Below are 18,859 nucleotides of genomic sequence, written 5' to 3' on the forward strand. Positions count from 1 at the left end.
GATTTCATAGATGAGCTCATTATAAAGAAATGTGGCCATAAAACTAACCAGAGATTGAAGTGGAATCCTCTTTTCCTTTGCATCAGAGTTTCCTCCCGTCTCTTACCCTTCCTTCTTTTCTCCACAGGACCTCTGTAGAAAATGCTGCCTTCCCTCTCCATTACACTCTCCTAGAAGCAGGGACTGTAGTTTCAAACAACATAGGACCATGAAGTCCTAAAAATCTCAAGTCAAATTTCTCTGCAATTGATTAATTACTAATTTCCTCTTCCTTACAGCTAAAAAAGAAGCAGGGCTCACCTACCATCAGCAAAAAGCCTAGCATCTCACATTTAAACAGACACTGCACCTGGTCAGGCACCCATTTCCACAAAAACCACAGAAATTTAGCATGCACTTGTATTTTCTACCTCCTCTCCCCTCCCCCACCCCAAGGCAGCTCTCTGCTTAGTTCATGGCTCCAGAAGAAGCTAGATATTGAGCCAGACACAACCAACAAAAAGAGGCAGGTACCTCCCCAGGTGTTCCCAATTCCTCTCTCAGAGCCCTGCCCCTTTCTGCTGGCCTACACAGGTGTTGTGAACCAACAGTAAGGGCTGACAACCTGTGTTTTCAGGAATAGTAACTGTGTAACAGAGAGTCAGAGGACACGCCACATTCAAAATCATTCTGTTTCTCGCGTTTTGCAAATTCATGAAAAGATTGAGCTTCTCAACTATGAAAGAGTTTCCCTGCCACCCATGAAAGCTTATAACACCTCATTTATCTTCATTTAAAATCACTAGATCTCTATTTTTCTCAGCCAAGTTTGTGTAGTTAGTACCAAAGACATTGTTTTGGCCTGTTTTTCCAGTGCATAGGTAAAGCTAAAACCACTGGAAAAGGAGCAGACTTCCCCATCTTGGAAAATCCAACAGGCCAGACATCAGAAGAAGGCAAGAAAGATGAAAGCAAGGAGTTGTTTTAATCCTTGCTTCTGTACATTTCCTCCCCTGACTTCAGGTTTCTCTTTGAGATGCACTAATATGGGTAATGTTGACATGTAGAAGCTGCATGAGAAGTCACAGTTCCTGAAGGGTCGCACAGCACCTACAGGGAAATGACAGAACTCTCTTCCAGCCTCACCCCTGCTTCCAAAATCCAGGAAGATCTTCCTTCATTACAAGGAAGTTAGATAGCGATGGGTCAAAATGAAGAATGTCTGATCCCAGAAACAATCTTTTTTGCCAGTCATTTTGACCAAGCACAACCTGAAGCCTTCCAATTACAAACCAGGCTGGTTGTGGAAGATGTTGCCTAGATTCCTCTTCTGCCAAAGCACGGGAGACATCTGAGCATGTGCATGTCTGTCTTTCATGCATACACAATACATATCTTGGTGTCTGGTTTGGTTTTATTTTGGAATAAAAAACAAAAAACCAAACATCCCAAAACATGAAGATACCAAATGACACTAAACATCACTGATGCCATCTAGCATACCTCTCTTCCCTCAAGCAGGATATTTCAGTCTGTGGATATTATCTGCAGCTAGGAATTTCAGTTGTAACATCACTCTTCTTGCATTTAGTCACTTTTAGAAGGTTTGTGTAGAGATACTGAAAAAGTTACAGATTTAGCACCATTTTTTTTGTTAAAACCAGACTGAAAACCAGCTATCTGACTTTACTTCCCTCTTGGACCTTCCTTTATGCTAAGCACTTCCCATCTGGCTCACTCTCTTTTTCTTTTTGGCTTGCAACGTACTTGTGCTGTCAAACTAAATTACTTTTTGCAGTAAATTTCAGCTCCAACTCTCAGGCACTTTTTATTGAAGTATCTTGTTTGCCCTGGTATTGTTATAGTTCTCTTGGGATTTATATTATAAAATTTATTTTCATGGGTTTATAGCTGTGCAGTAAAAGTTCTCATTGCACTGAAATTTAGCTTACAAGCATCAAGGAAAGAGAGCTTTTTGCTAATATTTAAAAAGAGTTGCATTGTAACATTTTAGTGTGGGGGTTTTTTTTATATTTCTAGATCTTTACAAGCAAGTCATTCATCTTCACTCTACTTTGCATTATTTCTGATACACTGTATTGAACAGAAAAAGATCTTACCTTATCTATAAAAAGTACATATCTGATTTTAGAAGTTTCTAATTCAGACAAAGCAAAATGTTTTCTTACAGACCTTTTCTCCCACTACCTCTCTCCCCCCACTCCTCCACATCAGATCTCTCCCTTTCTCACTGCCTCCTACACCCACTGCTGCCCTGGAGCTTCAGGCTCTCCTCCTGGGGAAGGCAGGAGCTGGCAAGCCTGTTTGTCCCCATTTTGGGTAATCTCCTCACCCCATCCCTGCTTTGTGATAGTACTAGGTAACTGTCCTCTGAAGCAGAGTTCTGGCAGCTAAAAAACAGACTATTCAGCAAGGGTTTGTTTCTCTCAGCAAAATAACGATGATTAATTTACTGATAATTACTTTGAGCGCCAAGGTAAATCTCCCAAGACAACTGAAATGTCATATCCCCTTCCTCAAAATATTTTAGTGCCTACAGCACTCAAGTCAAAGATTATCTAACCTTTGAGACACTTCTACTTGGCACTGCCTGTAGAAGTCGATGTTCTATGTGAACAAAATAGAAAAAGAGTTGGCCAGAATGCATACATAGTATAGCGTAAGAAATCCTGACTTCTTCCCAGGAATCAGAGACCCTGAAAGAGTTGAACACCTCCTCATGTGGATGTTACTGTGTTAGGTTATGCTTTACAGTCTCTACATTCAAAGATCTGGTTCATTGTAAAGGTGAATTCAGGGATGAATATCCATTGAGCTAGTGTTTATAATATACTTGGCTTTCTTTTCCTGACTCCAAAACTTACCTTCAAATCAACCAGCTGCTACCCCAAATCAAATCTTGAAATATGCTGAGCACGACAGCGTAGTGCTAGATTTCAATGTGGATCACTGAATAAACCCGAAGAGAACGTGATGCAGGCAGTGAGGGAGTGTAACAAATCCTTCCCGTCAGGTTCTCACCTTGACAACATGCCATAGTCTAGCCCACCCGCACACTTGTTACTAAGGAGCAGCTCTCACTCTGGATTTACAGAGCTTAATAAGAGATCTGTTCTTAAGGAGGAATGGCAGTTGAATCTGTAGGCTCGTGAGCTGAAGAGGAGGTCAGCAGCAGGGCCAGCTAAAGGAGGTCCTGCTCTCCAGGAGGCAGCCGCTTGCTGGCCCTCACTCCTTGCAGCCCACCACCCCTTTGACTCTGCCCCACGGCTGCTCACAGAGACGTGCTGTGAACAGGAGACTTCTTTTTGATGAGAAATAACACTTTGTTTTGGGTAACACCACCGCCCCACAGATACCTCTGCTAACGCAGCGGAGGGGCCAGCATGCAGCTGCCCAGTGCTCAAGGTGGCGTTGGTGGTGAAGGTTCGAGGCCATCTGCTTGTTGCAGGCAGTTCTTAGGCAGCACACACTACTGTCCTATAGATCACAGCACCATGATCGCAAGGCATTACAGCTGCAAGCCCTCGTCAGAAAACCCACAAGCGTCAAAGTGCTTCAAGAACCTGGGATCCTTAAAGGAAGACTGGCAGTGACCTTTTCCAGCAAACCGCCCTTCATCATTAAAAAAAAAAAAAAAAAAAAAAGAGAGAGAAAAAAGAAAGCAAATACAGCCTATATGGGGGGGGGGGGGGGGATAAACAGCATGTTGATAACAGGTTTCAAATTCAGAGCCAGTTCAGTCTAGCAAGAGGGTATTTACACTTGAATAGATGGTAGCACAAAGCTGATTGTCATACTGTGGTCTTTAATAGTTTGCTCACCCTGAATGGCTGGAATTGCCAGAGATAAAGATACAGCCCTACAGCTCCTCTGCTTTGTAGCATGCATTAGTTATTTACACCTGCTCCAACTTGGCACAAAATGCCAGTGACTCAGTCTGACACCATCACAGGCTTGCTTACAGAGGCATAAATGAATCTACAATGCACAAGTCCAAGAGCTCTCCTTTTTAATTTTGCACGTCTTGTGGCTGTGTATGTCTAAAGAGGAATGAAGGAGTTGTGAATTTTTTTCAGGTATTTTGTGACAATATCCACATCTCATCTCTCTGTCTACATGATGTCGTGATTCAGGCTTTAAAAAATATATATTACCATACACACTAAAGATGTTAGAATGCACTGCACCCACTTCTACTTGCCTTAGTCTGTGGATCCCACAATCTCTGCTGACAAAATTTAAGGCCACATGAGTAACTCAGCAGGACCACTCATACAACTAGAGCCCTAAAGACCAAGCAGTGCCATCACTTGCGCACAGGTGCAAGAGGCTAGATCAAATATTTGGGAATAGAAAACATTTCCTGGGCATACAGGAGTAAAATATCATGGATACATGTTCCTCTTTTTTAATCAATCTTGCTTTGTACTGCTGTAATTCCTGTAGAAGACTGGACTATTTCCACCCATCTTCCATTGTGTATTAGATCCTCTGAAGGAAGTTAGACCTTGCTTCCCTGAGAAGCACTACCCCAAACTCATTTATTGCACCTGCAGGTGATCCATATAAACATGCTGGGTGAGCTGGACTTGGAAAGGAAGGATTTGGAGAATGAAAGATAGCCTGAAATGGACGACAAAGTGGTGAGGGGTAGGCCTCCACTAAAGTTGTTAAATTTGGTTAAAAGTCAGAAACTTAAAAATTATGACAAGAGACCAGACCAAAGGTCCATCTAGCCTTGTCCCCAGCACTGACCAAGGGCGGATGTCTTGGGGAGAGCTTAAGATGATTTCTGATTTCTTGCTTTACCTTCCCCTCACCACCAAGCTACCAGCTACTCTCAGAGAGAACTCATGATTTTTATTCAGTGATGTATTGGGTGTGGCTGAGATAGAGTTAATTCTCCCCATAGCAGCCCTCATAGTGCTGTGCTCTGCATTGGTAGCTAGAAAGGTGTTGATAACACACCAGTGTTTTGGCTACTGCTGAGCAGTGCTGGCACAGCATCAAGGCTGTCTCTCCAACATTTTTTCCCCCCTCAGTGGCAGGCTGGGGCTGGGCAAGATCTTGGGAGGGGACGTAACCAGGACAGCTGACTTAAACTAACTGAACAGATATTCTGTACCATATGACGTCAGCTCAGCTATAAAAGCTAAGTAAAGTGAGACGGAAGGGGGGGCATTTTTTGTCTTCCAGAGCAACCACCACGTGTACTGAAGCCCTGCTTCCCAGGAAGTGGCCAGACGTCGCCTGCTGATGGGAAGTAGAGAATAACATCATTTGTTTTCCTTTGCTGTCACGCATGACCTTTGCTTTCACTTTATTAAACTGTCCTTATCTTGACCCACGAGCCTTTTGTTATATTTTCTCTCCCCTGTCCAGCTGAGGAGAGGGAGTGATAGAGCGGCTTTGGTGGGCACCTGGCACCCAGCCAGGGTCAACCTACCACTATCACTGATGGGCTCGGCCTTGGCCGGTGGCAGGTCCGTCTTAGAGCCGGCTGGTATTGGCTCTGTTGGATATAGGGGAAGCTTCCAGCAGCCTCTCACAGAAGCCACCCCTGTAACTCCCCTGCTACCAAAACCTTACCACACAAACCCAATACAAGTGAAAAAGACACCATTCACTGCATAGCTTTGTAGGCACAAAACCAATGTAAGAAACTAGTTCCTGGGTTATGTTAAAGAATATTAATTGGAGAAAACTGAAATGACCACAACAGCAATAGGCACATGCTTACTGCAAACCACCATCTCCTGCATCAGACCTGGAAATCGTTTGGACATATAACGACACAGTCACAAACCATTCTTTCTCTCTTAGATGGCTGTCACACTGTGTGTTAAATCAGTGGCTTGCCACTGCCTAAGACATATTGAATGTATCCCACAGGATTAGGCTCTACTGCTCAGATGGACAGGAAACAGTATTTAAGAATTGCATTTTGACTCTTCCAGGACTTCTGTCTGAGACAAAGCTCAAGCAGCTTACCAGGAATGGGCTGACCTTGGCAATTCACTGGTACATAACACTGACAATGGAATAACTTCACAAAATTTGTTACGTGCGAGCACTGCCTTCATTAGTTCTTCATCATCGATACTCTCTTCAGAGATGATGCCCTTTAACCATCTTTGGGGCCCAGCAGTGAGCCCAGCTGATGAACTGATCCATGTTAAACCAACCTAACAAGAACAATAATGAACTTGGGCAAATTCTGTCTTATTTGGGAGGGCAGCTGTTATGTTGATATGACTGAGGGGAAAAAGGAATGGGATAAGGAGTGTCTTAGGGGAGCTACAGGAGAGCACGGCAGCCCAAGCAGGCAGCTCAGTAGCTTTTGGGGAGAAGAATATATGTGAATGAAAGAGCAGTGAGGACAGTAATGTTTTTATCAATTGGCCCTTCCCAATTTTACTAACACGTGTAACTTTTTTTTAATAGAATTTGACCAGACAAGCAATACACAGACTGTTGAACACAGATTTCCCAAGTACACACTACATTATATAAAATACATGATACCAAGCTAAATAACGCTAATGCTCAAATGTACATCCTGTAAGTAGGCTCTTCCAAGCACTAGAAGTTGGGCATGTTTGCAGGTTCAGAGCTGACATTTTCTACCAGGGTCAAGCACACAGGCTTTGCTTAGAAATCTAGTGTCAGCAGGCATGACAACTCTAAACCTTGTAAATGGTATGGACAAAGAAAAAAAATTCCAGATTAAATATACATTTTTTCTGCCTTCCTCTATTCCTTCAATAACTCTTCTTACAAGACATCCCATTAAATCTTAAACATCAAGATTCTTCCAAGTTCCAGAAAAATTAGGCCAATTACACCAGGGATATGGGACTGGGTTCTGATGTCAAACAGTTGCTATGGTATTAAGTTCCCTGATACCACTGAAGTTAAATTAACACTGATTTAATAAAAGCAATGTTTTACCTGGGATATAAAAGTCCACTTCCAGTGTGTACTAGAGCCCAAGCTCTGCAGTGGCTAAGAGAAGCATGGTTATTCTTTATTTGATTTGAAGATTTTATTTTGCTTTTAAGGAAAAGGAAAAACGAGTCCATCCCGGTTCGTACCTTCATATACATTTATAATTTATGCTCTGTTGACTGAGAGAAAAAGAACAAACATATTAAAATTTGATACCTGTCCTCCAAACAGAGGAAACATTTCATGACAGAATTTGCATTGTTTAGCTCTGATCATCTCCACATTTAGTTGTCATTGCTGTCTTAAATATCACTTCTATTTCTTCTTCAAGAATTGAGGAACAGCTTTTTGACAGCATTTTGATTAAATGCTCTAAGTACTGAACCATAACTCCACTTCCCACACTCATTCTGAAACTTACTTTAACTGCTCACTGATGACTTAACCCAAAATTTTAAGCTTTACCATTTGTTTCTACAAGACCTGCTGGCCTGCAGGGAAACCTCTGACAGTATTACTTAATGAAGTCAGTTTTGCAAATACAGGACATCAATGTTTTCATATAATTTTATTTTTTGCCAAAAATAACTTGATTCTACAGTAAGGATGTGGTATTCAGAGAGTCAGATATCAAAATAAAAGCTAAGCAGTGGATCAAATAATTTGCACCCCAAGCCACAATTAAAAAAAAAAAAAAAATCATTTTGCTTTTTTGCAAATGTTATTTATCTTGCCTGTTAGCAATTCAGACTTCACTCCAACCCAGAATGTCTGAGTATTGACATAAATGAAATAAAGTAGCATAATGCTATATCTCCACCTAACTGCTTGTCTTCTTTGCATAATCCCATTTTTATAATTTGTATTCAAAAGAATCTAAAGAATGCAAGGGTAGTAGGGTAAAAGACACTGTACAAACAAAATAAGTTAGCCCCAACACCAGAACTTAAAACATGTTTTAAGAATGGAAAGCCTGGAAGAAACATATCCTACTCTGACATATAAATAGCTCTGCTTCAAGTGTAGGATTAGTCCTCCACTTAAACTTTTGCAGAGCCTCATGATATTCCACCATTGCCACAAACTGCTTGTGCCCAGGGATTTTTCAGGACTAATCCTCTTGAACACAGATGTATTCTAGCTTTGCCCTATCTTCAGACTATTGCATTCCCCTTCCTACCATCACACCCTTGTATTCTGCATTTGAATGTCTTCATTTTTAAGCTTCTGGTGCATGTGCAAGCCATCAGTTACTCTCTCCACTGAGAGAGTGCATCCAGTAACAAGTTTGCGATTTTACTCTATTTATAATAAAAGATTTTTTTTTTTTAATCGAGACAGCAATTACTATGATTGCATCTGGGTTTAATTTTTCTCCTTAAACAAGTTTTGTGGTTATCCAGAGCATAATGCCATTAAGAATTTTACACAGCTGAGATCTATCGTGAGGGAGAAAGAAATGCTTGAAAGGCAGATTTATGAACTACAGGTAACGAATGTTGCTGGACCCTGAAGCACTCCTACTGCAATTACAAGTAGCTATTTTCAAGGAAGCCTAAGATTCCCAAGAGAGTTTAAGCACCTCCAGCTTTAGGGGGCATCACATTGTGCTGGCAGGTTGGAGGCTTCAGGGAGGAGCCGTCAGTAGCTACTGCCTGCCTTTTCCCATTCACACGGGCACGGGCATGCAGTTCAGGCTGGGGGAGCAGGCTCTGACACATCCTTGGGCAGATACTGCTCGTCATCCCCCCTGCCCAGGGCACTGTACCACTTCCAAAGCTGCGGGTCTACAGGCGAAGCGGGATCCTTTCTCCTGCTGCTGGAAGCCACAAGGTTCAAGCTTCTTGACAGCCCCCCTCCACTACCTGCTCGACAATAGTCTCCAGTTGTCCTTCCTGTCTCTTGTTGTGCAGCTCTCGTCTCTGCAAACTTCAGCAAAAAAACCTGTCACTCCCCTCTTCCCTGGAAGCAACTGCTTCCTATTGCACCAGAGAGCCGCAGCAGCATTCAGCACTGCTGCTAAGGGGTTGAAAGAGTCACGAGGGGGAGACCTGCTCCCCACCATCACCTTTGACTTTCCCCCAAGTATGGAGACTGACCCCAAAGTATGGAGACTGCCTTACAGGCCCTACGGGAAATGAAAACAGAGCTGAGGGAAGCAGAGAACATAGATTAAGTGCTTCTGTTTCACCTTTCCTTGTAGCATAGAGACAAAGAGTGATTTAATAAGGATGAAGGATGAGAAATTACCAATAGACAGGCTAGGCAGATTTGGATCGCTTGCTGCTGCCAGAAACCAATTATTATCTTTCTTCTGCATAATCCAGGTATTTACTTCCAGACCCTACCTGCAATTAGCAATGCAGTGTCTTAGTAACACGTACATTCATTTTTGTTATTGGATTATAGTAGCGGTCAGACCCACCAAACCAACCAGTGTGCCAAAAACTGCACAAACAGTGAGAAGACAATACAGTTGTCAGAGTTACAATGTCAGGGGAAAAAAAATTATGTGGAATATTTAAACCTCAGGTATACAACAATTGCATTATTTACTACTGCACAATTAATTTGCATTGATGTTATAAAGAGTAACACATTGCTATCGCTGATGTAGCTTGTGTAGGATATGCAAAACTGCAGAAGTCAGCAGTACAAATACACTGGCTATTAGGAAATAGCTGGCCACTGTAACTCTGTGGTCTAGGAAACACTATGTCAGCTTCTACTTCTGTACCCACTTAAATAAATCTGGTTGATATAGGTGAACTCAATTACCACAAAGGCTGATTTATTAATTGGGAACAAAATGTTACCCTATGAAACCTTCATTAAAAAGCATTTAACTGTGACTAATGTTAGTATATTGTTATGTATGATCTTAAGCATTATTAAGTAGGCATCTGACAAATGATTACTGCATGTCTTCTCAATGCCCCTCAGGGAGGTATATTTGGTACATGGCTAAACTAAATGAGGTCCTGCCTCTGCTGAAGCCCTCGACCTTTTCCATGACAAATGCAAAACCTGTTAAGATACATGCAATTCAATTCAATGGGACAAAAATCAGCCTGAAGAAAAGCATAAATATACCATTTCCATGGTACTTTACACAGTATTATAGAGTAGTTTCATGGACTGTTTCTCATAACACCACTTGCTAGACGGTCCTTATACACAGGTAGACAGATGGATTTTGTAGACTTAGGATAATTTGAAGCATGTCACAGTAATGAAGCGTGGGGCATTTTTTTTCTTTTAATTCTGTCAGTTCTGTGACAGCAAGAATTATCACCCCAATACAGCATGTAAGTATGCTTGACTTTCAGCACATCAAAAGTAAAATCTCCAGATGTATTCCTGTGGCATTAATTAACATGGAACTGGAACAACGGGATCAAATCCAAATCAAGAAAAGAGGTTATCTGCCTTTCTCAGGTAGGAATTGCTGGAGAGAGAGAGACCAATAAAATTACAAGCCAAGTTTGCCCATTCACAACTTCAGAAGTTTTATAAGCATTTAAGAACCCATCTATCACAAAAAAAGGCAAATGCAGGTGATAACTCACTTTTGTGAGTTTGAAAGCACCACTGTGAGTGTCTGTCTTAAAGGGATCTTTAAAAGAAGCTATAATTTGACCCCTATCCTCACACAGCCACTTAACCTTGCCCCCAAGTGTCACCAGCTTATCAGCAAGCATTTGCTTAGATGGTCTGTGATTTATGGGCTAACAAAAGGAGGGGAGCTGCCTTGCAAAAAGTCTTAGGCTATGGAGAATACCTTCATGGACGGAACATCAACTCACATGCCCTCTAGAAGGAGCAAGGATCCAGCCTACATCGTAGCTACTCTCAATGTTCATTAAGTAACCACCATACAGTATTATATTTCACAAGTGTTTGATTGCATCATGACATTTTTAAGAGGTGATGTTCAATTATCATAGTTAATGATAAACTGATTATGAAACCATAAAAATAATGAATCAGATGTTATCAGTATCTCCACAGCATGGATGAAAATGCACATATGTATCAAACAAAATTAAAATAGCGGTACATTTGACAACAAAATGAAAAAAGAAAGCTATCAGCAGTACAAGTTATAAATAAAACAATTTGCAAAACAATTTGAAGATGTCTGAATTAAGGACATTAAAAATAAGATGTCCAAGTAGAAATCTCACTAAATGTTCTTCAAAACACTGTACACTTTTGCACATCAAGTTTTCAGTCAAAATCCTGCTCTATGATATTCAGCATATGCTCTGATGCTTGATACTGTAACCAGTATATTGTGCTGTATAAATTATTTAATCATGCTTTACAAGCTATGTAAAACCTGTATGCCAGAAACTCATGTGCATAACCATTCTGTATTTAAACAAACAGAAAAGCCACTATAGAAAATTTTGCCTTCTCAAACAAGTAAAATGTGGTTTCAAATCTCTTTTTTTTTTCACCCTCCCCTTACAGGATCACAACAACAGCTGCTTGCATGATGGATCTACGCAGATATCCTCTGGATGAACAAAATTGCACACTAGAAATTGAAAGTTGTAAGTTACTGGAGGGAGAGGGTTGGCCAAATGACAGCTGTGCTTTGAAAGACCTTCACAGGTTAGGTAAAACAGGAGCAAGTTGTTCAAATACTGTGTGTCCAGTGAGCTTGCACACTGAACATACCCAATGTATTTCTGTAATACATAAGCCAAAATATGTCTAATTCACAATATTGATTGATCCAAGCTTGTAAGATGTCTTTCAAAATCTCTTGTCGAGGAAGGGTGAAGAGTATTTCTTGGTGATTACATTAGAGGACAGCAACTGAGCACTGTCCATCTTCAGTGCCTAATCACTGCAGAAGCTGAATTAATTACTTCACCTCAGTGCATTCATCTCTAACATCAAGATTAACGTCTGCCCCACATGGTGGTGGCAGGATTGATCAATTGGTCTTACCAAAACACTTGGAGGTTATAAAATGAAACAACTTGATCCTTCAGCACCAAGGTTAATGAGAGCTTTGCCATTGTCTTCCATGAGCACAGGATCCAGGCATGCACTTGCAAATTTTTGTCATTAACATAGTCTTTATATGTTTTATGATGCTAGCCTTTAGAGAAATGCCTATCAAGGTTTTTGAAAAGAATTTTTATTCTGTCATCGGTCAAACCAGCTGCTGCCACTGACCACAGAGCCATCTGTCTAAACAAACTGGTTAAGACTGCATAGAGTCCAAGGCAAAATATTGCAGCAGTTTTCTAAGAATTTCCATTTTTCACATTACAACTGTTGCACTGTTAGAGTTAAGCGATCTTTTTTTGTAATAATACTTCTCTCTAAAGTATGACATTCTAGAAAGGATTAACAGATTTCCCCAAATACAGTATTTTGGTTCAGTTTACTGAGGAGAAAAAACATTTTTAACATATGAACTTCAGCTTTGATGCATAGTTTGAAGTGTTAAATGAACAGAGAAACAAGCTGATCAAAGATTAACCAAAATAATTTCCTAATACCTATGTCATCAACAAAAGCAATGTTTTCATTGCTTGTAGCACATCCCATTCAAGGAACTAGAAGTTCTCAGAAATCCAGTAAGTACAGTTTTCATTCTGCAGAAACACATGATATAAGATTTTGCTGTGGACTGAAAAGATATTAAATTCCCCAAAACCTCAGAGCATCAATTTTCAAAAGGATTCCATTAGTCGTCAGTTGCTTAGATTTGACAAATAAAAACATTTTCTCAATGTCGAAACAATGGAATATTCACATATGAAATGTTTAATAGTATTGTAACACAAATATAGAATAAGTAAGTCTAAACCAAAGAAAACAAAATCACTTTGAGCCTTAGAAAATGTTGCTGGGAAAGATTTCAATTTATTCTGAACTGCAGAGGTTTTCATTAGATGTGTATACATAAATGTAATATATCTCAACATATCTGTGAGGTGGTGATTGTCAGGCACTGAAAAAGGCATACAGTCAGTCTGGAGCATTGATGAGAGACAAGATGGGCTCTCAGCCCAATGTTTATACTTGTTTATAATTTCTACTTGATGGCACCAGAAAGATGCTTTATTTAAAGCATCAAAAAGGGCACATACCTTCAAAATTACTCTCCATAATGAAGTATTTTGTTTCTCTGTAAGTGCATAATCAGTATCAGCCTTAATATAAGTCAGTGGAGGTGCAGCTTTTCGTTTAGATTTTAAATTGTTTGGTAAGAAACTTGAAATATTTCCCCAAGATTTATTTGCTTTTGCTCCTTTTCCTGGAATGTCATTTTATAGTGATTTTAGAAATTCTCTGCCAGATTGAGAACAACAAACCTTTTATTCCACCAGCAAATTATTTCAATCAAGTAAACATTCACAGTAGGCTTAATGAAAATTGTTTTTACTAGAGAGTATTGTCTGAACAGAACCTGCTAATTTATTTCTTTAGAGATGCAAAAATAGTGGGTTTTATTTTTAAGATCCTAGCACTTTGGCACTGCAGGCAGACATCTCAGAAGCAGGGAGACAGTGTTTTCAAGGTTCCCTGTGAAGCACCTCAATAGCTACAGTCCCGAGTCACCACAATAGCTTATTCTCTGTTCACCGTTCAACACGTACAAGGAAATCTCTGGAAGGACATACTGGTTATACTCTATACTAAACCCCCTCAACAGACACAGTAGCGTGGCAAGCTGGGCCAAGTCAATGTGCATGTAATGAATAATTGTGTTAGACCAACATGCATTAACTTTCCCTATACATCTTCTTTTGGTTAGCCTGTCCATATCTACATTGCTCTGAATTGACTGAAGCACCGCAACACCACAGCCCTGTGTATAAAGACATATACAGCCATTTTCCTCTCATTCCCGAGAAGCAGAGGTGGTAGGCAATTGTAACTTCCCTTTCCAGTGCTGCCCATCACTCTACTGATCTCCCCAGTTACTTTATGCTAGTGCAAAATTCTGTCCGAGTCTCATAATCCACCACTTTACAGGACCTACAGAGCCGCTCATTAAGCTGCATACCCACCTTTGGGCTTTGCAGTTCCCTGCCTTTTTTGGCACAAAACAGTTTTCTTGATGTTGCTTGCTGCTGCTTGGCTCATCTCCAGCTTAAACTTATTAAGGCATGCAATGGATGCATTTGGAGAACAAATCATATCTTGATTTTCAAAATAAAGTGCGTAACACATCTCTTCAGTAACTTTTCTACCTGATCAGGAGAGGAAATGGAGATATATATATAGTACCAGAGCAATCAAAATGGGCGAATTCATACTGAAGTTGTGTTCATACTGAAGTTGCCTTCGTACTGAATTTGTACCTGAATTTATTTGCTGGGAGATAGTTGATTTGAAGTCTCCAGCCCAGTCATGACTCAAGCTGATCAAAGTACCCGAGCTTTTATCAGCTAGAAGCCCAAATAACGAAACCAGACTGACACTTGGCTGGCTCATACCTCTTTATTCACAAGCTTTCACATAAATGAAGCTTTGTAGGGATGAATGCTCAGTGAGAATGGACTTAGTACTACCACTGAGACCTCATCAAGAATCAAAATTAGCATTAGATGGAATAAGCAATTAAAATGCTAACACAATCAGGGATGAGAGAATACCATGTCACCCATGTGGCCAGGCACACATGCCCAAAAGAAAATTGCTTTTCAGACCTTTTGAACACTTGCTATAAATAATTCATGTCTCCAAAGATATATATGTTGATATGTTAATACTTGTTGAGCCGATCCAAAGAAATCAACAGAATCTTTATTCACAATTTGCCAACAGGTCAAAATTGGCAGAGTGCATTACTTCTTATGAGTATTTAGATCAGTTCTACAAACAACTGAATGATTTTCCAAAAGAACAAGCATGCTTACCTGCTACCGAAAGCCCACAGGTAGTAAATGTGTCAGGAGCACTGGCATCTTTGACAATTCTCCACCTAAAATATACCTTCTATGCATCACAGCTTTTCTCCTCTGCATCTCTAAAACTCTTGAAAATTATTGATCATACCTGGAAGAAGAACAGAGCTCTGAAGAGCAGGCTGCCTACTTCTTTCTTAGGCATTTGAATACAAATAAACCAGTTGTCCTGCATACTCTGCACTTAGTAGTACCCATTAATCCCCATGAAAGCTACCAGGGGCCAGAGTGGAGAGGGTGAATAAAGAGGTGATAACCGTGACCACTACCTCTCTGTTCATGCCACATGCGTTAGGCATGTGACGTTTTCTTCTGTGACAGAAACAGTTTGTGAGATTCTCACCCTCAATCTCTCCTTCCAGCTCCTGCATCTCACTTCAGCTATTCAGCTTTCTATTGTGCCAGTATACAAATCTTCACACAGCTAGGATGAAAATCAAATTGTTAACATTTTCTTGGTTTAAAAAATATCCCTTTAAAAGAAAGGCTTATCCACCTCAATTTTGGGAAAGACAGGAATTAAATAAACCCCAAGGCAGAACTGTTCCTTAAATAAAACGGCCAGGGAAGGTGGTGCTGCAATCACTAAGCCGTCCTGGCACTGCCTGTCTAACAGCAAGCAGCATCTCTCACTGCTAGACAGATACTGGACACTATGTGCACTACCAGACCATTTTCAAAGCACTGGAAAGTGGTTTTGTTCATTTTTATACTGTGTACAGTTATATGGTTTAACCCACATGGCACCAGCTTTGAGAGCAGTACTGTTTTGTGGAAACCATCACCGAACGATAATCACTACTTTGAGGAGATGTGCTCTAAGTTGCCATTGCCACTGACTTTCTTCTGCTGCTACTTACAGTCATCTTGGCTTCAGCAGGAACGTAGTAACAGTAACATTGACCTTCTTTTAATCCTAACTTTGTTTCTTAACAGCATTTTTATCCTTGGTGCTGCCAGTAATCATGCAAGGTTGATGCATGCAGAAAGAAAACGATAAATGGAACTGGATACAGAGACAGCAAAAAGACCTGTATGGATGTGTAAATCTATACAATACTAATAGCCCTAAATCTAGTAGCTCTCAGCAGCACATAATCTCACATAGAAGTAACATGTCTGATCTTCAGCTGGTGAAAACTGGCATGGCTCCATTTTTGTCAATTAAACCAATGCAACTCACATCGAGAATCTTCTCTCTGCTTTTTTATTGGTTGTTTCAAATGTTTGTTCCAAGTGGACAGCCCTTTCCTCAGCCCCACCCTTTAAATTAGATCTGATTAGCAGAAACACTGTAAATTAACCAGAATGAAGACACATGTTTATGAGGAGTGTTCAATGCCTGTAGAAAATGCACATGACAATTTGGAATTTAAGCAAAAAGACAAGGGGTGAATATTAAACCAAGTCAAAGGTCTGTTTGGGCATGTAAAATATCTATCCTGCATTTAAATTTGAGTAGTTATTAAACTGATCTCCACTCTTCTGCAGATGTAAATGCATGGCTCGCATGGAGGTGCATACCTGCAGGTGCAATCACAAGCAGTATGACTGTGCAATAGAAACAGCAAGCAAAAGCCTCAAAATCCTAACAGTTAAACCAGTGCTGAGACACTAGACCATGGCCAAGATGGATCATGTGTTCTTCCCACCATTGCTAAACTCCCTTAAAAAACCTGAACTTTACGAGCTTTATGTTCTTCTAATCCCATGTACAAGGACAATAGGGCTGCCGAGTGGTTCCCTGAATAGCATCCTTTGGAAAGCATGTCAGTTAACAGATTTTACGCTCAGATTCACAAGTGTTACATGTGGCACCATCCTGTCTCCTTGCGTTTGAAGCCCTGTCTGCTTCCTCAATTCAGCCTCGCTTATTCACCCAGGGTCAGCCTGTGGCTGGACCGTGCATGGGTGTGAGCTCAGAAAGCTGCTGCAAACACTGCCCTCTCTCCCTCCCGGGCTCCCCCTCAACATGAGAGCTGCAGGATCTCCTTCGTCCCTAAAGGGTGGCAGGAAGGTGGCATCTGAGCGAGTCCTCTCCCTGTCCCGGGGTGCTTCCCCACCTCTAAACCAAGCAAGCTGGAGACACATTTTCCCCTCCAAAAGCTCAGCGCTCCCCAGTGCATCCACAACAGCTGCGCAGCTCTGTAGCAGTGCCAGAGCACACCAATACTGTAGCACCCACAACCTGGCCCTGTCTTGAGTTCCCCTGTGTTTTTAAGGGAGACTTACTCCTACTGCAGAAGGAGCACGCTCCAGAGCAACCAGGCAGTCCCACAGATGAATTGCTCTTAGGCTACTCAAAGAATAGTTGAACATCACACTATTTGTGAACAGAAAGGCAGTGAGTCATTACACCTCACAGGAATGCTGTGGAAATTAGTCAAAGACAACCCCTGAAAATCTGAAGTGCTAAGAATTGTTCCTTAATAATACTTAGCAGTAATTTAAGGCACTGCAAATAGCAGCAAAACAACTGTGCTATACAGGAATGGGAAAAGAGCACAAAGAATCAAACGCTGCCCTATTATCAAAACTCTCCAGCAGAGCAGCCAATGCAGGGATAATACATGCTTATATTGAGCCAGCAGATTTTTTTCATTAAAAAATTACATTTCCAGCTTTTCCAAAGCTATCTTACAGGACTGCAGAACTATGTATGCACAGCTGACAACCAGAGAAATGTATACATTTAGGAGGAGGAGAGCACTTCGGTTGCACATGTTCCTTCACACACATTTTCACAGCTTTGCTCAAGCAGTTCACCTTATTCCAAATTCTGCAGCGGCAGATGGGGAGGCCATATCAGAGGCTTTACACCTGTTTCAGTGTCTAATACCGTGATGGCCACTGGAAAATTCTGTGTATAAAATCAAGGGATTTTATAACTGGAACCGCTTCATCAGCGGAGCTGGGATCTGTAACAATCCATTTCTCACAGATTAGCATATACTGGGACAGAGGAGACTTAATACTTGGCTGGAGGTTACCCAGACTGCTTGGCACTCTCACGTGAGCTCTGATGGATGTCAGCTTGGCAGTTTAAGATGTTAAATCCCCCAGCTGTTAGTTCTGCTGTGCCAGGTAGCCTCTGGCAAGGGCTACAACTGCTATGGCAGTTCACAACCCAGTGCCTTGGCACAAGCCCACTGTCCCTGGCAGCAGCTGCAGCAGGCTCTGGATGGGCACGGGTGAGATGCAGACACGCATCTCTGCTGATAAAGATGCAGACAGAAGGAGGAGGCAAACAACCAGGGACAGTAGCATCAAACTGCCACAGCTAAATCACCCAGCGCTTGTCTGTCAGAGACTTCTAACTGCACGCAGCTGCCCCACTCTAGCATCCTTCATTACAAATATAAGTGCTGACCTCACCGCACTACCTAGAAAATAAGACAGGATACTGTTATTACTCTAATACTCTTTGTCACTTTGAAGTCACCAGTATCACAATCATGGCGTGACCTTGTGGACTAAGCTTGCACCTGGCTTTCACTCAGCAGAAAAAAATGATGCGCTGTCAGCACCGCTCTGACAATAAATTAAATCCCCATTTGGGGTTTCTCTTCCAGCATCCCCCAAACTTAAGTGAAATGTGTTTCACTGTCACAGGAGAGGGAGGGCCAGGCTACGTTCCAATTTGGCAAGTTATTTACTTATTGGCAAGCTACTCTGTGTTTTACAACAGGTCTGAGCAGATTATCAGAACTGTCCCTTTGGTCTCAAAAATCTGTGTCTCTATGACAACTGTAATGCTGCAGCGTGATTCAGGGATCGACACTGCAACACTGAACCATGCATTAGCCTTCTCAGCAGCACTCTTAGAAACCACTTCACTTGTGTGGGTGAACAGAACAAGCCCACAGAAACCTGAACAGAGCGAGTTGGGGAAAAGAGGAAGATTTATTTAATCAGCTACAGTATAGAAAATGGCAATTATGCCTTGACTCCATTGTTTTTATAGCTGTCCC

General features: G+C 41.3%; 1 protein-coding gene across 3 annotated transcripts in view; it reads left to right on the plus strand.

Annotated features, from left to right (window-relative positions):
- Positions 1-18,859, plus strand: part of GABRB1 (gamma-aminobutyric acid type A receptor subunit beta1) — a 136,289-nt gene that overhangs the window by 92,446 nt on the left and 24,984 nt on the right. For all 3 annotated transcript variants that reach the window (XR_003924216.2, XR_003924217.1, XM_030019848.1), the window contains exon 5: positions 11,425-11,507. Coding sequence is in view for 1 of the 3 variants with exons in the window: in XM_030019848.1 (XP_029875708.1) it covers positions 11,425-11,507 (83 nt within the window). In the remaining 2 variants the exon portion in view is untranslated. The remainder of the gene's footprint in view (positions 1-11,424; positions 11,508-18,859) is intronic.

This window comes from Aquila chrysaetos, chromosome 1 (genome assembly GCF_900496995.4).
Source record: "Aquila chrysaetos chrysaetos chromosome 1, bAquChr1.4, whole genome shotgun sequence".
NCBI classification, from domain to species: Eukaryota; Metazoa; Chordata; class Aves; order Accipitriformes; family Accipitridae; genus Aquila; species Aquila chrysaetos.